This window comes from Cucurbita moschata, unplaced genomic scaffold (genome assembly GCF_002738365.1).
Source record: "Cucurbita moschata cultivar Rifu unplaced genomic scaffold, Cmos_1.0 Cmo_Scf00019, whole genome shotgun sequence".
NCBI classification, from domain to species: domain Eukaryota; kingdom Viridiplantae; phylum Streptophyta; class Magnoliopsida; order Cucurbitales; family Cucurbitaceae; genus Cucurbita; species Cucurbita moschata.
In genome coordinates this window covers 2,695,371-2,716,894 of record NW_019268535.1, presented here as the reverse complement: position 1 = coordinate 2,716,894, position 21,524 = coordinate 2,695,371, and the positions used below count along the sequence as shown (strand labels likewise).

The 21,524-nt window shown below is 36.7% G+C and overlaps 3 protein-coding genes and 1 non-coding gene across 4 annotated transcripts; 1 reads left to right on the top strand and 3 right to left on the bottom strand.

Moving 5' to 3' along the window:
• The first annotated feature begins 3,421 nt into the window (after positions 1 to 3,421).
• LOC111456746 lies at positions 3,422 to 8,882 on the top strand. Its single transcript, XM_023098727.1, has 6 exons — positions 3,422 to 3,592; positions 3,721 to 3,900; positions 4,440 to 5,336; positions 6,894 to 7,094; positions 8,048 to 8,243; positions 8,424 to 8,882. The coding sequence occupies exons 2-6, from the start codon at positions 3,787 to 3,789 to the stop codon at positions 8,606 to 8,608; spliced, it is 1,593 nt and encodes a 530-aa protein (XP_022954495.1). The 5' UTR covers positions 3,422 to 3,592; positions 3,721 to 3,786; the 3' UTR covers positions 8,609 to 8,882.
• LOC111456748 (BES1/BZR1 homolog protein 3-like) lies at positions 8,857 to 11,650 on the bottom strand. Its single transcript, XM_023098731.1, has 2 exons — positions 11,304 to 11,650; positions 8,857 to 9,775 (listed from the first exon to the last, which is right to left on the bottom strand). The coding sequence occupies exons 1-2, from the start codon at positions 11,517 to 11,519 to the stop codon at positions 9,005 to 9,007; spliced, it is 987 nt and encodes a 328-aa protein (XP_022954499.1). The 5' UTR covers positions 11,520 to 11,650; the 3' UTR covers positions 8,857 to 9,004.
• A 3,340-nt stretch (positions 11,651 to 14,990) lies between these two features.
• On the bottom strand, positions 14,991 to 15,070 carry TRNAL-UAG. The gene has a single exon. It is a non-coding gene; the product is annotated as a tRNA-Leu (tRNA).
• A 2,157-nt stretch (positions 15,071 to 17,227) lies between these two features.
• On the bottom strand, positions 17,228 to 19,931 carry LOC111457220 (U-box domain-containing protein 17-like). The gene is made up of 2 exons (XM_023099411.1): positions 19,631 to 19,931; positions 17,228 to 19,517 (listed from the first exon to the last, which is right to left on the bottom strand). The coding sequence occupies exon 2, from the start codon at positions 19,491 to 19,493 to the stop codon at positions 17,367 to 17,369; it is 2,127 nt and encodes a 708-aa protein (XP_022955179.1). The 5' UTR covers positions 19,494 to 19,517; positions 19,631 to 19,931; the 3' UTR covers positions 17,228 to 17,366.
• Positions 19,932 to 21,524: the final 1,593 nt, after the last annotated feature.

Below are 21,524 nucleotides of genomic sequence, written 5' to 3'. Positions count from 1 at the left end.
CGTATAGCCGTCAGCCTCACGGTTTTAAAACACATCTGTTAGGGAGAGGTTTTCACACCGTTATAAGGAATGCTTCATTCCTTTCTCCAACCGATGTGGGATCTCACAATCCACCCCCCCTTAGGGGCCCAGCATCCTCACTGGCACACACGTCAGTCTCATGGTTTTAAAACACATCTATTAGAGAGAGGTTGTACACCTTTGTAAGGAATGCTTTGTTCCCCTCTCCAACCGATATGGGATCTCACAATCCACCACCTTGGGAGCCCAGCATCCTCGCTGACACATCGCCCGATGTCTAGCTCTGATACTATTTGTAATAGCCCAAGCCTACCACTAGCAGATATTGTCTACTTTGGCCTGTTACGTATCGCCATCAGCATCACGGTTTCAAAACACGTCTATTAGGGAGAGGTTTCTACACCTTTATAAGGAATGTTTTGTTCCCCTCTCCAACCAACGTGAGATCTCACATAGTATTTTCAGTTTTTGACACCTCTACTAACTAATAAATCAGCAGATATTGTCACTTTGGCCTGTTAGGTATCGCCGTCAGTCTCACGGTTTCAAAACACGTCTATTAGGGAGAGGTTTCCACATCCTTATAAGGAATGTTTTGTTCCCCTCTCCAACCGACGTGGGATCTCACATAGTATTTTCAGTTTTTGACACCTCTACTAACTAATAAATCAACAGAAAACAAAATTTCATCCCAAAGAAGCATCCATAGCAAATATCTACCTCTTCAAACAGGAAACTGATTTCACATGTGAAAGTTACAGACTTAAGACTTGAGAAGATTTGTTTTACTTCTACAACTCAGTAGTACATGCATTGTTTCACTTCGAAAGGATCTAGCTAGTCGTTGTAATTCAGTAACTAAGTCGCATTTGGAAGTGAGGCTTAAGAACAACAAAAGAACAGAAAAAACTCAGTTGATAAAGAAAACTCATCTGAATGCTAAGATGAAACCACCATGAACAGAGATTTATAGCCTTATAATTCAAATTTTCCAATACAGTCTGTAATACATATTACAAATCCAGCCAATCCGCAACTTAACTTAGATTAAAATAAACTCAAATAAACTTAACGACAATCGGCATTGTATTGATCTTTCTTAGAAACCCAACGCAACCATGAACATAGAGATCAAGAAATCCAATGACCGACAGCCGGAAAGCAACAGATCTCGAGAAAAATTAGAGAGACAGGGAAGAATTTCAATCACATGAAAAGACCTGTTGGGGCAATCTCAACGCCTCAGCTCTGGAGAAGCAGGTATCATCGATGGCATCACTCCGGCACCACCGGCAATTGGGGGTCTCCGAGCACTGTAGAGCCGAAACCTTTTCGCCGCAATTAGGAATCCGACGATCTCTCCTTCTCTGTAAGCTCAGTAAACCCCGATCGGAGCTGGGTAAGTTGAATTTGCGAGTCTCGGATAAGGCATTACTTGAGACGCAGATGAATGAAAAGAAGAGGAAGGAGACGAGGAAAATGGAGAGTGGCGTGTGAAGATGGAAGCTCCTTCCCATGGAAATGGTGGAAAAGCTGTGGGAATCCAGATCCCACAGCTACAACTATTACAGAGTGTTCTTGAGCATGTTCTAGAGCAAGTTTAAGAATTAGTGCAGTATAAAAAAACAATAAAAATTATATAAAAAAAAAAACCAAATTAAAAAAAAAAAATTAAATTTCCTTTTAAAAATATTTCAAAATCATCTTTAATACCATAAATACTTTATTTTAATTTTAAATTTTAAAAAGTTTGGTTAATATTCTTTTAATTTTTTAAAAAATTTTAAAAATACTCCGTTAATAATATATTCAGAAAATACATATAAAATTTTAAAAATACTATTATCATCCATTTTATTTTTTATTTTTTATTTTTATAAAAGTTAATTATGTTAAGACTACTTTTTAAAAATGAGTACAAATTATAAATATATTTTTTGTTTTTTTAAAGTGGATAAGTTTAATAATTTTTTTTAAAGTTTATTATTAAAAATTTAAGTATATTTTTTTAGTTTTAATTAAAAAATAATAAAAAAAATTAAATTAATAAAAATAAGAATAAATTTCCTTTTAAAAATATATTTTATATCATTAATACTTCATTTTAAAATACTCTCACCAATTTTAAAAATACAAGGTTAAAAAGTTTGGTTAATATTCTTTATATATTTTTTTTTTTATAAAATACTCTCAGATTTAATAACAGAATTAGAAAATACTCATAAAATTTTAAAAATACTACTAACATCATTTTTTATTATCTTATTACTACTTTTAAAAATTAGTAATTATAAATATATTTTTTATTTTTGTAAAGTTGATAAGTTTAATAATTTTTTTAAAGTTTATTATTGAAAATTTAAGAATATTTTTTTTTAGTTTTAATTAAAATAATAATAATAATAATTTAAATAAACTAAATTAATAAAAATAAGAATAAATTTTTTTAATACAATTAATACTTTGTTTTAAATATACTATCTAATTTTTATAGCATTTTTAAAAATACTTTTAAAGTTTTTAAAGTTTAAAAACTTTTGTTAATATTCTTTAATTTTTTTTTAATTTAAAAATTAGTACAAATTATAAATATATTTTTTATATTTTTTTAAAGTTGATAAGTTTAATAATTTTTTTTAAAGTTGATTATTGAAAATTTAAGAATATTTTTTTTTAGTTTTAATTAATAATAATAAAAAATAATAAAAAGCTAAATTAATAAAAATAAGAATAAATTTTCTTTTAAAAATATTTAAAAAATATCGAAACTTTTAGTGGTTTAAAAACACTCTTAAACTTTAAAAAAAATTCTTAATATCATTTAATTTTTTTTTAAAGTTCAAGAATACTCGTAAAATTTTAAAAATACGATATATATATATATATATATATATGTTTAATTAATTTAAAAAAAAGTTTATTATTAAAAATTTAAGAATATTTTTTTAGTTTTATATATATATATATATATATATGTTTAATTAATTTAAAAAAAAGTTTATTATTAAAAATTTAAGAATATTTTTTTAGTTTTATATATATATATATATATATATGTTTAATTAATTTAAAAAAAAGTTTATTATTAAAAATTTAAGAATATTTTTTTAGTTTTATATATATATATATATATATATGTTTAATTAATTTAAAAAAAAGTTTATTATTAAAAATTTAAGAATATTTTTTTAGTTTTATATATATATATATGTTTAATTAATTTAAAAAAAAGTTTATTATTAAAAATTTAAGAATATTTTTTTTAGTTTTGAAATATTTTTTTTAGTTTTAATTCAAAACTAAAAAAGTATTATTAAAACTTGGGGGATTTTTTTAAAGATGAAATAAAAAAATTTAAATATTTTTATTAATACAATCCACAAAACAGAATGATGAGGCAAATTTGCAGCATTGGTTGTCTCTCCCTCTCATCAAATTAGGTATTTTTGTACAGAGCATACGAACTACAAATTCACAACTTCAAGGTTGCTCACAACAGTTCTTCCATTAAATTGTGATCCAAGATAGATTCCCATCGACGCCAAAGGTTCTATACTGTAATCATAGAAACGTAAGAGTGAGAGAGACGTACAAGAACGGAGACCCATTTGTTTATCTCTTCATCTTCCTTTTGAATCCTTTGGAATTTCTTCAATTTCTTCAATTTCTTCAATTTTATTGTTCTTTTTGATTTTTCAGGGATTTATTTGTCTGCGTGTGATTGATCGTTCTTGATACTCGGAGCTTGGTTCATAATTTTCTTCGATGGAGGAGAAACATCCGTCTTCTCCGACTAATTCCCGAGCAATCGAAACTTTGGCTTCCGATTTTCCCGAGCTCCATCCGGATTCTATTTCTGACAGTTCCCCTTCTCCTCTGGTAAGCCTATGCATATCTTTCGGTTCAATTAGGTGGTAGTTCTGGTTTTTCCCAAATATTTTGGTGCTGGTTTGATTCCTTGTTGATATTTGATATTAAAGCATGTTTTCTTGTTCGAGCTGTAGGAAAATTTTATTATTCTCAAGTTTTCGATCGAGACGAAAACCGTAGAGTCGTAGAATGGGATTTAGGACAGTGTATTTTGAAATAGTTTTACAGAACCACTCTATTATGGTGCAGATAACCAATATAAAGCTTCAGAACTGAATTTGTATGTTTGTTTCCAATTCATATGATGATGATATTTGGCAGGGTTATCCAAAACTTGATTCTTTTTTAGAGCAGTACACTTCGTTAGGCCCCCAGTGTTCTTTAAGTATTTCGAAAACTGTAGAGCCGTAGAATGGGATTTGGGACAGTGTATTTCGAAATAGTCTTACAGAACCACTCTATTATGGTGCAGATAACCAATATAAAGCTTCAGAACTGAATTTATTTATATGTTTGTTTCCAATTCATATGATGATGATATTTTGCAGGGCTATCCAAAACTTGATTCTTTTCGAGAGCAGTACATTTCGTTAGGCCCCCCGTGTTCTTCAAGTGAAAAAATTGTTGAACCTAGGGACAGTGATTCTGAGTCACTCCAAAGCATTGGGGAAGTGCAAAAATCTTGTGATCAGAACAGGGGAAATTGCTTCTATTACGACTCGCCTCTGTTGGAAGATACTGGAGTCTGGATACCCATTTCTGTTCCACCCATGTCTGAAACTGATCATGAAGAGTGGGCCAAAGGTTTTCACTTAAACGGCGGTTGCTTTCCTGAAAGCGAATCAGGGTGGAGCCAGTGCTTTGAGGGAGAAAAAGAGTTGACAATGTGGGATGTGATGGTAGAAATGTTGCTTGCAGCTCGAGGAAAAGTTGGTTCGCTGGCTTCCACGAGTAACAATGGGTGTAGGTTTTCATGGATATCTAGCCATCTTGTGGAGCAAGCTTTGAATGAATTGGCTCATTCTCTTACTGAAGCAAATTTTGGAAATATAAAGGAAATTCTTGAAGCTGAGCCTCCTAGATGGTTGTCTGATAGTGCTGCTGCTTCTTGCATGCTATGTGGTGTGAAGTTTCATCCAATCATGTGCTCCAGGCACCATTGCCGATTTTGTGGTGGAATATTTTGTGGGGGTTGCTCCAGAGGAAGGAGCTTGCTGCCTGTAAAATTTCGTGTTGCAGATCCACAACGAGTATGCGATGTATGTAATGTACGGCTTGAATCTGTGCAACCATATTTAATGGACAAAGTGAGTAACGCTGCACAGCTACCAACCCAAGACCTGACGGACCTTAGTACATTAAGGTCATGGTTAAACTTTCCTTGGGGACAGTCAATGGAATATGAGATCTATAAAGCAACAAACACCATTCGAGCTTATAACAAGGTAAGTGTTGAAGTCTCTAGTATGTTCTCTGTCACTACTTTTATGTTTATGTTTGGAAGGATTTATTTGTTTCTTTTTCGGGCTCAATCTTCTTTTAGTTGTTGATACATATGCTTCGAATTGAACATTCCTCAAAAGTAAAAAGGAGTTCGAATAATTCATTTTTGATAGTCCTAATACTTCTCTCTATCGAAGTCCAAACACGAGTCCGTTGTTGACCACCACCATCACGACTAGACCAGCCAAAGAACAATAAAAGCAACTAATTTAGCTGAAACCTGAGAAAAAGAGATAACTCCACTTCAAATCATGTAACCTAAAAACCATACTTTCCCAAACGCCCAACACATTTTTGTTGAGGATTGCTTGGAGGGAGTCCCACGTTGGCTAATTTATGAATGATCATGGGTTTATAAGTAAAGGAATGCATTTCCATTGGTATGAGGCCTCTTGGAAAAGCCCAAAGCAAAACCATGAGGGCTTATGCTCAAAGTGGACAATATCATACAATTGTGGAGAGTTGTGGTTCCTAACATGGTATCAGAGTCATGTCCTTAAATTTGCCATGTCAATAGAATCTTCAAATGTTGAACAAAGAAGTTGTGAGCCTCGAAAGTGTAGTCAAAAGTGACTAGGTGTCGAATAAAGGGTGTACTTTGTTTGAGGGCTCTAGAAAAAGGAGTTGAGCCTCAATTAAGGGGAGGTTGTTCGAGGTCTCCATAGGCCTCAGGGGAAGGCTCTATGGTGTACTTTGTTCGAGGGGAGGATTATTGAGGATTGTTGGGAGGGAGTCCCACGTTGGCTAATTTAGGGAATGATCATGGGTTTATAAGTAAAGGAATACATCTCCATTGGTATGAGGCCTTTTGGGGAAGCCCAAAGCAAAACCATGAGAGCTTATGCTCAACAACAATTTTGTGTAAAGTGAGCAATGCTCATGAACCAAGTAGAAGAAAAATGCAACACTCAAAGAGATCGGCCATTGTGACCATTTTTCGAAGAGGTGGTGAACAACCTAAAACAAAGAGAAAAAACCTAATGGATTACCACTTGAGAGTTTAAATAGACGACGAAATTGAAATGGGAGGGCTCGAATTCTAGGATGATGTAATTTGGTAAATTGAAAAGATATAACAACGTTGATGGATGCCAGTTCAGATTTTAAGAACGATGTATGTGGGGTTTCTTTAAAAAATTATCGGGTCGTTGCAAAATTTTAGACCGAAGTGGTGGCTTGCCACAGCCATGAGCGACTGGGCTGCCACAGGACTGGACTGTGATGGGTATTGGAGGGCTAGGACAGTTGTAGAGGAAGAACAACAATTTTTTAGATGTTAGCTAATGCACGTCACTAGATAACGGTCTAGTCACAATTCCTTTAAGTTAAAGGTTAAGTCATTGAATCATTTTACAAACTTGAGGGATTAAAGCGTTTCTTATGAAATTTTAGGGACCAAATAGACATCAAATCAAAACCTCGGGGATCAAAAGTACATTTTACCACGATCCTATATATCAAGTTTTCCTAAACGTTTTCTGTGTTTTCTTGTTGCTCAGGTGGGTTCTTTAAAGCCTGAGAAGCTAATTCCAGATGCAATTCTAGGACAAGCAAAAGGTCTAGCAATTGTTACTGCGGTCAAAGTGGGAGCAGTGGTGACTTACAATGTAGGAACGGGTCTCGTAGTTGCACGTAGAGAAGATGGCTCGTGGTCTCCTCCATCTGCAATTTCAACTATTGGTATGGGCTGGGGAGCTCAGGTTTGCAACTCTTCTCTAACCACTCACGAGAGTAGTTCAAGTTTTTCTCTTTTTAAAGCATTAACAAGAGAGAGAGAGAGATCCCTCTGCTATTGCTTATCCTACATGTGGAAATGTTATGTGGAAATGTTAGGTAATAACCAAGCTTACCGCTAACGGATATTGTCCTCTTTGGGCTTTTTTTTTCGGGCTTCCCTTCAAGGGTTTTAAACGCGTTTGCTCGAAAGAGGTTTTCACACCCTTATAAAGAATGTTTTGTTCCCCCTCCAACCGATGTGGGATCTCACAATCCACCCCCCATTTGGGGTCCAGCGTCTTCGCTGGCACTCGTTTCTCTCTCCAATCGATGTGGGATCTCACAATCCACCCCCCTTCGGGGTCAAGCGTCCTCGCTGGCACACTGTCTGGTGTCTGGCTCTAATATCATTTGTAATAGTCAAAGCCTACCGCTAGTAGATATTGACCTCTTTGGGCTTTCCGTTTCGGGCTTCTCCTCAAGGTTTTAAAACTCGTCTGTTAGGGAGAGGTTTTCACACCCTTATAAAGAATGCTTTGTTCCCTTCTCCAACCAATGTGGGATCTCACAATTCACCCCTTTGGAGCCCAGCGTCCTCGTTGGAACTCGTTCCGCTCTCCAATTGGTGTGAGATCTCACATGTTACATGACCAAGATGCAGAAGGCGAGGGTTTGGTTAGTCGCGGGCTATGAAAACTACCTTTTCTAGATTTAGTTTTAAGTAGAACTAGAAGCGAAATGACATTTAATTTGACACTCCTAAACGGGGTTTAAAACAAATTTGGATCAGATAATGCTTAATTTTTTTTATTGGCGTTTATGCAATAAAGGAGTAAATACTGAATTAATGTTGTTCCTCAAATCAATTTGTGACATCCTGATCTCTTCTTCGGTGAACGTCTAACCTACAATTTGGCCGTTGCCTCTCTTAACACAGATTGGAGGAGAACTGACCGACTTTATAATCGTCTTGCGGACAATTGATGCTGTCAATGCATTCAGTGGTCATATGCATCTGGCAATCGGGGCTGGCGTGAGCGCTGCAGTTGGAGTCATCGGAAGGACAGCTGAAGCCGATGTACGAGCTGGTGACGGTGGTTTTGGCTCCTGTTATACATATAGTTGTAGTAAAGGTCTGCTCTTCATATCTATCATCAATCGTTTCCAAACGTACATTGTTTTTTGAGCTGTTTCTGGTATTCCATGATTCGGAAACGATATTTTGGTTTGAAAAACGTTGGAGTTTATACGAGCTCATGTCACTTCGAGTTTACACGAGCTGATTGTAAATAACATTTCTGTATCACTTGCAGGTGCATTTGTTGGATGTTCACTAAAAGGAAGTATTGTTACCACTCGAACACGAGAAAATGCTCGATTCTACGGCAATCAGTCAATAACTGCCAACGACATTCTCCTCGGTTCACTCCCAAGACCACCTGCAGCTGCCATTCTGTATAGCGCTCTCGCCGATCTATATCTGAAGATTGATAAATGATGAAGCTCGGCGTAAATTAATCAGCTTTATCCACTTTATGAGAAAATTTCTGGAGTGTCATTCAGCTGAACCATTTGCTTGGTTAGGCACACAAACCTGTACAGTTCTTTACTATCATTCTTTGTTTCTGTAAATATTATACCGTAATCTATTGTATTGTGCCATAATGTACAGAAAAAATGGGGCAAAGGTGTAAAACAAGTGGCCCAAGTATTTTACATGTATAACTTTGACATCCAGTTGAATAATATATGGCAATGAAATATCCCTTTCAGCAATCATTAGTGGAATTTGGTTCTTTTGGAAGGAACAAGAACAACAAATAGATTATCAAGGAAAGAATTAAACGATCAACCGAACAACTTATAGTCACAATGAAAGTTGCCAAACTTGAATTTAAGAGGATGTAACTGGATTAACCCTTGTTCTTGAATTCCCAAGTGTAAGTTCAAGATCATCAGAGATGCATTCCTCATGAATTCTCTCTCCTTCCCAAGGCTTCACTAACCCAACAGAACAACTTCCGAAGGCAAACTCCGCCACACTTTCATCTGTCATTAGAACATCTGAAGTATGATCGGCGCCTGCAGTGACCGTGGGCGAGCATGTCCCACTCTGTGCAGGAGTCCAGTTACGAGATCCTCCAGCAGACATTGCCTCCTTGAATCCAAATGGATTCCTTGCCACAAGGCTGAAGGTTGGAGAAGATGGTCCACTTTGAGGAATCCGCATACTATCATGCCATGCCTGACGCCCAGGGCTTGGCGGGGTCGCCATGCATGAGAAGTGCTGTGCTGCCCAAGCTGGAGCAGCTGCAGGATGATTGTCCCAATCATTTGGTTTTCTGGGTGTTCGAGCGGTTGGGGAGCTCGACGGAGGGCTGACAGGTGCACTTATAGAGCCGCCAGTTATGTAATGATTATAATGAGGCAGCCGGGAAGAAGCTGATGATGAACCTGAGGAGAGGTTCTTCAGCCATGGGATGAGGGAATTGGGATCGGCAGTATTGCCATTGCCTATAATGGCGTAACGGGAAGAGGTGGGGCTTGGGAAGGAAGATGATGCAGGACTTGGGTTATAAGACGTATATGGGCTCGGCTGGTACGATGAACATGGACTTGCAGAAGCTGATCCACCCATGATATCACGTTCCACAGGCTTGCATCCCTGTTGAAATGCCAATTGATTATCAGTTCTGAATGACAATCGACAGCAATTGCTGAAAAAGAAGGCATCCTAAGTTTTTCTGGTCATCAAAGTTTTGAGTAAAACAGTATAAGGAAGAATCCATATATAATCCGGACAAAACAGTTTCAACGATTAGAAGATTGATGAATAACTAAGAAAGTTGTTTCAAATCATAAAAGATCGACGAATATGATGAGCAAATACAAGTAACGCCAAAAGACACACAAAAGACCCCATACATGTTGTCCCTTGTGTTATAATGCTAAAAAGAAAACGGAGTATGTCGAAAAGAACCGAAAAGGTTTGCTTTTTATATTAAAAAAACGCAGGTAGTCGAGAAGAATCGTGAATTCTTGGTCTGAAAATATTCATTGGGCTGAATGGAATGAAGATTTTCACAAAGCTTTCTGGCCCAGCACCATTATCAAGCTGTGCTCTCAATTAACTGGAAGAAAAAAAAGTCTCTCAATGAAGCCCGAGAATCTCGGTAAGGGTGGCCATTAGTTGATTTTGTAAAAGATAAAAGAAAGCAAGCGAAAAGGAAAAGGGACCGTAATTGCTCCATGATACTGCTAGCAAATTGCAGACACTGAAATCCTTCCACTGTACACCAGCATGCTGAACTAAAGGGAGATTAAAAGGAAAAGATCAGTGGGTGGGTTGGGTGGGTGCAGAGAAGAACTGGACATTGAAGCTTTCTTGAGCTTAATGGCATCATTTGCTGAGAAGGGCACCTAAAAACATTGTGTTTCTACAGAAGTTTAGCAGGGGATTTGGATAATTAATGAAGCCAAAAAAAAGTAGACAATAGAGTTCTAATCGAGGAGAAAATTTGGCTGTAGAAAGAACGAACTCATTCCTAGAAAGTAGCTAAACTTTCAGAGACAAGTGGAGGTCAATTTTGATGGTTTCGAAGAAGCATTTCCTTGTGTTGGAAACATCTCTGTGTTGGCGTCTGAAAAACTCAGAGAATTCCTCGTCGTCTTCCACTAAGGACTGAACCAAAGAGAATCTCATAGTGGGCTCCAATCAAAAAGTAAAGCAGTCAACAGAATTGAGATTGAGAGCTGACCGTTGGACTCTCAAACAGGGCCATGATTCCAAAATTCCCCTAATCATACCAATTTGCGCCCAACCTCGCTTCCAGAATGCAGACAACAATTCCATCAGTACCAAATTTTTTGGTACAAAATTATGTGTGGAGAATATCGTAAAATTACAGAGAGAGATCCAACGACCTAACACCGGCCAATCACATTAGCACCATTCTCACAAATTCCGATCCATACTCGAAGCAATTACAGAAACAATAACTTCAAATCAATAAATCAATAAATCAATAAATCAATAAATCAATCAATTAATCCACCAATTATCCCTAATCCAACAGACTCAATTTCAGCTAGAAATTGAAAAGGGAAAGAACGAAGAAAGAATCAAATCAAACAAAGCACATTTGAAATAAATCAAAGCGATCGCGAAAAACGGGGGAAGAAGAGTGAAGTACCTTCCGATAGGTAGTGCCGTCTTCCTCAACAGTCCATCCAGCTTCATTGCAGAGGGCTTTGAGGACCTCATTATTGTCGCAGTGCTTGGGAAGCTTGTAGTTGCCATACATTCGCAAACCGAGAAAGATCTTAGCGGCGATGGCACGGCGGCGCCTCTCACGCCGCTTGTTATTCTCCCTCTCCTTCCAAGTCGGCATTCTGTTCCCTGATGTCATCGTAGATTCAGAGCAGAGCGTATGAAGATCGGAGAAGAGGAAGAAGACGACGAACTGTGAAAAAATGGTGGGAAGTCGAATAAGGTTCGTTCGTCGAGAAAATCAGTGAGAAAATGTGTTGTTATTATAAGATCCAATGAGCCTATATATATATAAAAAAATTTAATATTAATTAATTAATTAAGAGAGAGAGAAGAACGAGACGTTGTGTGTGTACTTTTAGCTATGAGAAATTACAAGAGAGCCATTTATTTGTTTTCTCCCGTCCTCCCCCGACTAGCACCGGTTTTACATTTTAAAACTGTGAGGCTGACGGCAATGTTACGTAACAGGTCAAAACGAATAATATCGGATAGCAGTGAGTTTGGTTTATTACAAATATATCAGAGCTAGACATCGTGCAGTGTGACAACAAGGACACTGACCCCGAAGGGAGTAGATTGTGAGGGGAATATAGAGGTGGACTTGAGTTGTTATAAGAGGATTGACTCGTTGGGTAGAATGTCAGAGAAAGACTTTTAGTAGCTGATGAAGACTGTTACTCGTGATGATCGTAAATAGAAAATTTGTGTTCGTTGGTCATTAGTAAACAAGAACCGAGATCAACGCATCAACCTAGAGGGGATTTGTGTTAAGAGTGTATATGAGTTGGGTTGAGAAAATCTTTTGGACCAACCCGAAATTTCGAGTTTGTTTGAATGGTGAACCAAAAGTGTAACCCGAATAGAGCTCACAATCCAACCCTGTAAAATAGATCTCATAAATTTAAAAATATCAAATAAACCGAACGTTTTTTTTAATTAATAAATATGTTAGGTAGAAAATAAAAATTTATCAAATTAGACATTAAATTTTTTATTTTATGTTATTAGTTAATCTTAAAATATGATAAATATGGAATTTAATTTAAAAATTAAGAATCTATTAATAAATATATAATTAAAATTTAGAAACTTAATTAAGAGAAATATTAAAAAATAATAATAAAAGCATGCCTTTATTTTTTAATCTAAAACTTTATTCAAAACATCACTTATTCATTCAAATGCCTAATTAAAATGTATAAAATAATTGTAATGGTTACTTAAAACTTTGGAATTAAGCCAATATTATAGAAATAATAATTAATATTTATTTAAGTCTTAATATTTTTAAACCACCATATTTGAAATTTTATTAAAATTTTAAAATAAAAAATAATTTAACTTAGATTTTAAAATTATTTGAAAACGGTAAAAAAACATAAATTTTAAAATTAGATGATTGTTCTTACATTAAAATTAACACATTTACAGCTATAAAAATTATATTTTAAATCTAAAAACCACGATTTATATATTTTTTTTCCACAAGAATTAAAATGTAAAAAGAAATAAAAATCCCTTTAATAATCATTTTATTTTATTTACCAGAAATAAAAAAGTAAAAATAAAATGAATGGTTCAAAGCCGAATTTTGTAAAATTATATAAAAAAAAGAAAATTACAGATGAAATTAGTATTAAAAAAATAAAATGTTTATGGATCACAGCTTCGAAATTAAATTATTTTATGGATTTTTTCCTTTTTTTTTTTTAAGGTGAAATTATAAATCTATTAAATATTAAATTTATTAAACACCATTAAAATAAAAATTATTTTTAAAGTAAAAATTATAATTATCAACGGTGGAGATTAAAACTGAATCGCTAATTTATATAATTTATTATTTATAATTTTCTCCGGGGGGACACCCTACCCTACAGAGACTGCCTTTAATTAGGCTCAAGCCCTATCCCACGGCTCGGTCACGTGAGAATCACGCCGTAATCGATGTCTTTTTCCCGACGAATCACAACCGATCATGGATGATCACATTTCAGCCACGTGTCCCGGTCTCCCAGAGCTTACGGTGGTCCCGGCTGTAGGCGCCACCCTTAATTTTCGCTTCTCAGATTTTACCCCCTAAGCACACGTGGCATGAATCCAGTCATTGATCTCTTAACCTTTGGAGAAGTGATAAGAACACCCGGGGTTTACATCACCGCCGAATAAAAATCCAAGACGAGTCTTTTCATCCTTCCCGTTGAATATATTTGAAATTTTGGAATTTTCCTTTACAAAATATATATATATTTGAATAGAAATCTGGGGAGACAATATATTTTTGATTTGATACGTAAATGTTGAGATCCATACATTGTTACATGGTAAAGCTCGATCACGAAAATGGCAAGTGACGTTGATCTAGACACGTAGATTAAAGATGAGTTTACGTGGTATAAAAGTGTCCGAGATAATTTAATTTTATATATAGAAATACATTATTAAAAAATTCAACTTTTTATCATGTTTGTTTTTAAAAAAATACTAATGGCAATAATTATTCAAATGTATAATTAAAATAAATGGAATTATAATTCGAAACCATTCTAATTTAACTATTATCATTTTTTTTTTGTCAAAATGGTAAAATCCAATATATATATATATTTTTTTTAATTTAGCTAAAATTTAAAAGTTTTAATATAAGACAAAATTTAAATATGACAATGACATAATGACAGGATGATTTTTAAATTAAATAACGTCAAAAAAAATTTATCTAATATTTTAATAAATTTATTACTTCAAAATAGTTTTTTAAATTTTTATAAAAAGTAGAAAGATATATTAAAATTTTAAAATAATCGATATATTTTTGAAATAAATGAGAAAACTTAAATATATAGATTATATATTTATATTTTTTTTAATCTTTAAAATTAGTGGGGGTGGTGAAGCGTTCACACGTGCGCCGCGGACCTGAATTCAATGATAAAACTGTAATGAAAGTTGAGGAAGGGTCCGGCGAGTGCTGGGAGTCTTATTAATTATCGTGCACTTTTTTTTTTCTCTTCTCTAATTTTTTAATTTAATAATTTTCCAGGTTGGATTATAAGGGGCCCACGTGTAGTTACATCCTGTCCGTTAAAACTGATGACGGGGTTGATTATCTACTGACAACGAAGCGGTGTCGTTTCGTTTCCATTTCGATTTTGTAAACTTTCAAGTCAAACCTAACAATTATTAGACGCGACACTTTCTCACGCGCCAATAAACTTCAATTTTTCTTTTTTTTCGAATTTTATCTTTTATTCTGACCAAGTCAACTTCTTCTTTTTAACTTCTATACATTTTAATGAATTAAAAATAAAAAACAAGGTAATTTTAATTAGAATCTCACATGGAGAGAGAGCGGAGTTGAGTCTCGTATGTAGGCACTTGGATCGAGTTATGGATAGGTTAACATGTGGGTCACAAATCGAGCGAGTCATTGGTGGATCGTATTTTGGGTCGAGGAGTGTCGTTTGGCTGAGGGTGCTATTGAGTCGAGGCAACGTTTAGAGCGGGATTGGAGACTTACGGGTTGGGCCAAGGTCGCGTTTGGGGCAAGCTGCTGGGTGTTTGAGCCTAGCACAATATCATAAAAAACAAAAACAATTATTTTAGATGACAATTGTGGGATTTGAACCCACGCCCTTTCGGACCAGAGCCTAAATCTGGCGCCTTAGACCACTCGGCCAAATTGTCTTGATGTAAAATAAGTTAGCTAAGCGAAACCCAACTGCAGGGAGCGAGCCGTAGCGTGAGCCATAGCTAGGAGGGAAACATGGTTGAGTCTTGTATGTAGGCACTTGGATCGAGTTATGGATAGGTCAACGCGTGGGTCACAAATCGAGCGGGTCATTGGTGGATCGTATTTTGGGTCGAGGAGTGTCGTTTGGCTGAGGGTGCTATTGAGTCGAGGCAACATTTAGAGCGAAGTTTGAGACTTGTGTGTTGGGCCAAGGTCGCGTTTGGGTGAGGTCGCTATTTGGCCGAGGCAACGTTTAGAGCAAGGTTTGAGACTTGCGTGTTGGGCCAAGGTCGCGTTTGGGGCAGGCTGCTGGGTGTTAGTTCGGGAGATTAGCAGTTGAGGTTCAAATTCATGTTCGGAAGCTAACTTTTGACCTATTTTCTTTAATATAAATTTAATATTAAATAATTTCATGAAAAATAATTATTAAAGATGATAACTATGAGATTTGAATCCACACCTTTTTGAACCATAGCCTAAATCTTAGGCCTTAGGCCACTCAACTAAATTTTCTTGCTGCAAAATAGGTCAAAAAAGAAAATTAGAAAAAAAAAAAAGCCAAAAGCGAATAATATTTGCTAGCGGTGGGCTTAGGCCGTTACAAATGGTATTAAAGTTATACACCGGGCCACATGCCAGCGAGGATGCTGAGCCTCAAAAGGAGGTGGAAACGAGGCAGTTTGTCAGCAAAGATGCTGGGTCTCGTAGGGGGGTGGATTGAGGTCCTACGTCAACTAGAAAAGGAAACGAATGTCAGCGAGGACGTTGGGTCCCGAAAGGGGGAGGGGGGAAGATTGTGAGATTCCACATCGATTGAAGAGAGGAACAATATCTTCTAAGGGTGGACTTAGACTGTTACATTCAACTTACCGAACCGGGATGGAAAAAAAAAGGTCAATTGTATCCGTACGAGGAATGAAAATGGAGAAAACATAATTATTCTCCATTTTCATTATCAATGGTTACCCATCACCCAAAATTTGGTTCTTTATTGTGACATCATTATGAAATTGTATGATCACTTTTATAGTTTTCAAAGGAATCATATTCTGTTTGAAACACTTCATATATTCTTCTCTTAGTTCTTAGTTTTCTTTTAAATTCATTCATCACTTTGTGGGACATATAGAATGTTCTAATCAACTACCCAACCACCCAAATTCAACTCGCTCTTCAAGTTACGTATAAGGAATGATTCGATGTCCTTCCCAACTGATGTGGGATCTCGTTCCCTTTTCTCTAATTGAAGTGGGACCCCTCAATCCACGCCCTTCGTAGCCCAGCGTCTTTGTTGACACTCGTTCCTCTCTCTAATCGATGTGGGATCTCACAATCCACCCCCTCTTTGGAGTCCAGTGTCCTCGATGGCACACTACCCGATGTCTGACTCTGATATCATTTGTAATAGCCCAAACTCACTACTAAGAGATATTGTCCTATTTGGACTTTTCCTTTCATGCTTCTTCTCAACGTTTTTAAAACACATATGCTAGGGAGAGGTTTCCACTCCCTTGTAAAAAAATGTTTCGTTCCCCTTCCCAACTGACGTAGGATCTCATAATCCACCCCCCTCCAGGGCTTAGTGTCTTCGCTGGCACACGCTCCCTTTTCTCCAATCGATGTTGGACCCCCAATCCACCCCCTTCAGGGCTCAGTGTCTTCGTTGGCACACGTTCTCTTTTCTCCAATCGATGTTGGACCCCTCAATCCACCCCCTTCGAAACCTAGAGTCCTTACTGGCACACCGTCTCGTGTCCACCCCCTTTAGAGCTCAACCTCCTCGCTAGCACATCGCCCAATGTCTGTCTCCGATACTATTACTTATAAGGGTGTAGAAACCTCTCTCTAGCATACTCGTTTTAAAAACCTTAGCGGTAGACTTGGGTTGTTACATCTACCTAGGTTGCGGGTCAAACAAAACGACCAACTCTCTCCCACTTTGTGTGCTTTTTCCTTCTACTCATTGCATTGTACTGCAGTACACGGGTGGTGAAGCCAAGCCCCACCATTTTTTTATCATTGCTTTAACCACTTAGAAAGTGATGAATTTTTTTTTACAGGGAATGCAATAGTTTTAAGTATTTAGTAACAGGGTCTCCATTTATGCCATGTTTCATAAAATATGGAAATGGTTGTGTTAAATAATCCTTCCATTCTAAATTTCAATTAAAGAATATGTAAAACATTTGATCAAAATTGTGGAAACCATATGAAAAGCTCGAAGACTATAGACAATGGTGACCGGTGTGACTATACGACGGGTACCGATATGGATATCGGTACAGACACCTCGCTAGGGAAGCTCGAATCCCTGTTAGGGGTCGAGTTACTTGCATAGGCATAATGCATTGTGACTTGCTCGCATCTTTGGAACACTCTAGCTAGCGAAGCAGCCTTTCTTCTTGCTCGCTTGGTACCGGTAAATAGGAGCATTTGGAGCAACCCAGCCAATGCAGGAGCCTTGAACACCTGCTCGGTCGTGGCAGCTCCGCCACTCCGGCATAACTCGAGCAAAGCTGCTACTGCGTTCTCTTTTCCTCTTGGTGTTCCACATCGCATCATTGCCATCAATCCTGCTACAGCTCTCTCGTCTTTACCGACTGCTTCAGCCCCTATCGGCTGTCGAACAACCAAGGCCAATGCACCTGCTGCTTCTTCAGCAACACCTTCATTCCCCAGTGCTTCTACGAGAGCTGTTACTGCCCCAGCGTCGATCATCCGAACGCAATTCTCCGTGTGAGTCGAGAGGTTAAATAAAGCTGTTACAGCATCCTTCTTTCCTCTTGGGGTACCATCTCTCAACAACCCTGCTAAGGCTTCAACTGCACCACCCTCCTCTGCTATTCTCTTCTTGTAGTCATGAACTGCAGAGAGGCTGAATAACGTAGCCGCAGCGTTTTCCCGTGCTTCGGTACTATGTCCAGATCTCAACACTTCGGTTATCGATCCTAAGCACCCTACCTCGCTCATAATCAAACTTTTGTTCTTGTCATATATTGAAAGGTTAAGCATAGCTGTTACAGAATTCTCCTGTGCTACTGGGTTTGGGGAAGTCAGCAACTTTTGAAGATGAGGGATGGCACCAGCTTCGGCAATGAAAGCGCGGTTTTCTTTCCCCGTTTTCGCCAACAAACGAATCTCCCGAGCAGCAATCGTCTTCGCATCCTGTGACCCAATTGATAACTGTTGAATAAGAATCATAGCTGTTGCTCGGTTGGCTTCGAGAGCAGCTCGTGTAGGTGAAGCCATTGCATAACTTTCTACAGATGCATCCATCCCCTCTGGTGGATCATAAGGAACTCCATGTGCTATACACCATTGCATGATCAAATTCCCTAACGCACGGTTCGGAGCGAGACGGGTATGGACGAGCATTTGCCCTGATTTCGGGCAAGTGTTGTGCCCTTCTTCCAACCATCTCGTGATCGAACTACGATCATATGTTTGACCTGTAGAAATGATCACTGGATCTTTCATCAAATCCAGAGATATTGGGCAGCAAAAATCCCTTGGAATTGTTAAGAACGTATCAGCAATCTCCTGCATAATCAAATTCTTCTTCAGCTTCTTCTGGTTTGCTGCTCCTGAATCAATATCATCTTCCTCGAATCCAAAGAGGAAAAACCTGCTATATCTCGTAAAAGCAACGAAACCGTTCAACACCGCTACGGTGGGCTCGACGTCGCCATCATGATTGACAATCTGCTCCTCCAGAAACTCAATTTCAGTTCTACAACTCTTCGCATTCCGAATCCCCAACTTATCCACGAAAAACTCCCTCAATTCCCTCTGATTTGGAAGCCGACCGTTCTCAAACTCGTCAAGAAACGAAAGGAAGCGAGTCCTCAACGTCTCGACGTGTTCATCGACGAACATCCTCGTCCTTCTCAATTGCTTCTGCAAAAGCTCAACCTGTTCTCTAACATCCACTCCTAATTCCACTTCCTCAAGAGGAAAAACATCTAAAAATGTCAATAACTCCAAATTCAAATCATTGAAATGCCCTGAAATCGTCTGGTTCTGAAGCAACAGCCATAACTTACTTGATTCAGAGCAATAATCAAGAAGTATTTTAGATCGATACAACAATAAATAAAGCTCTTTCAAACAGAGCAACGCAGTGTGAGGCAAAGTCGCATCAATATCCTTCAAGCAATCCAAAAATACGAGACAAACCTCAAGTTTCCTAATCAGAGATCGGGAATTTCTTCGCTGAAAGAAGAAAGACTTCTCTGAAAATCGCGAAACGAGCTCCGTCGCAACGATCCCTAGAGTTTGAACTAAGGCGACATTGGAGAGATCAACGGGAGCCAAAAACGCCTCCAACGATGGCGATCTCCTTCTTCGTAAAGACGAGAAAATCGCAGCAGCAGCCATAAATAATCCACCAACCCCCAAATTCTAGGGTTTCCAGAATAAAAAACAGACAACCGCAAATCAGAACTGAAAACTCAAAAATCTTCGAGGAGAAAGAAAAGGCTGAATCGAAATCAGAGTTGAAGGAGACGAAGAACTGTGATTTGTACAAAGGATACTCCAAAATCTGCGAGTTGTTGATCGTCTGAGAGTTGAAAAACGCTACGAGATTGAATTGGAATGGGAAGGGATTTTAAAAAATTAGAGTAAAGGAGGATTCCGCGTACGAGCAATGGAAGTGAGAAATTGTAAGAGCTTGGATGAGTTAGCAATGGCGGTCACCATTGGAGATTGATGTTCCAAAGGTTTGACGATAAATTTATGAGAGATTCTTGTCCATTCGTTCCTTCTTTTTCTTAATAACACCTTTGAAAAAAAAAAAACTATTTTCAAACTAACACAAATACCCAAAATTTGAATATCTAATTTCCGGGTCGAGATTACACCGATGCTCTGTAAATTATACTTAGTTTCTTTCTATTCAACATAGAACGGGATGAGACTTTCGGTCCCCATCTTCATCCTCACTGCCTATTTCAATAATGGACCGCTAGCAAGCTCGTTCTGATATTGGATGTAGTATATTGGAATCATGTTCTGATAAGTCTCCGTTTAACAGTCCCTAGCATAACTCATTTTACGTGCTTAGACCTGCCCAAGTAGAGCAACCCGAAAATAGAGGACAAGGAACAACGGTGCTTTACTCGATTGGGAGAGTGCTCGTAACGATTTAGGGTTTGAAAAGATTATAAAATATTATAATCAAAATAATAATGTTTTAAAATAAAAATATATATAATTATAACCCATAACCAATAAATTTTTTTTTAAAAATTCAAATTTTAATATTACAAAATTATTATTATAACGTGGGTAATATAATTATCGACCAATCAAATTTTTTCCTTCTCTCAATTAAATGAATATTTTTATTATATATATATATATATATATATATATATATTTTTTTTTATTGAATAAAATTTATTTCTTTATCTTATATTCTTCCTTTCACCTAACTTTTCTTTTAATGTGGGGAAAAAAATAGAGAAAAAAAGAAAAGGGAATTATATTTATATATAAATAAATAAATAAATAAATAAAAAGCGTTGACTAAGAGATATGGGGCCTAGGAGTTAGTGTGGTTGAGCTGGCCAATGGCATAAAATTTGTCGACAGGATGGGCCGGTGGGGACCACGACGCTCTTGGGTTGACTTCTAAATTAATTATTTTAATTTTATTTTATAATTTACATTTATAGCCTTTTCAGCTTTTCTTTTTTTATTTAATTTATTTTCCTTACGAAAACTCCTTTCCATATTACTTTTTTTTTTTTTCTCAAATCATTTTAATATTTTATAGGTAATGATTTTATAATATTTATATATATAGTTTTACAAAATATAATCTCATATTATTAAATATAATCAAACATTTACGGAACATAAACACGGTATCATACTGTTTTGAAAAAAAAATCTTACTGTAATGCTATAAAAGCAGTTCACAAGTGACTAACATAATTCAAAGGTCGCTCTCTTAGGTAACTCCAAGACTACTCTCTTTCATTAGTGACATTCAAACACGAGCATACTCACATGACATTCCCTTGTCTTCGACAACAATGCGACTTCGAGTGGTCCTCGTCTCTAAGGATGTTGCAATCACACACGATATAAGCTCTTCCTTATAGCAATGAAAATCTACTGTTTGACTACTGACAAGACCTATACGTAATGTCAAATATGACTCGTGACCAACCATAACAATTATTATATGTTTCGTTTATTATTCTGTAATCATCTTGATGCTACATTGTATTTTTATTTTATAGTTTGATATTAATAGTTTCCTCCTGTAATAAAAGCTATGGAAAAAGTATAGTTGAGATTGTATCATATCGTAGCAGCTATTTAATTGAAAGCTCATATTTGTACGATGGTCGACAAGAATCAAAATTCGAAGTGTACACGGGTAGAGTTGGCCTGAGT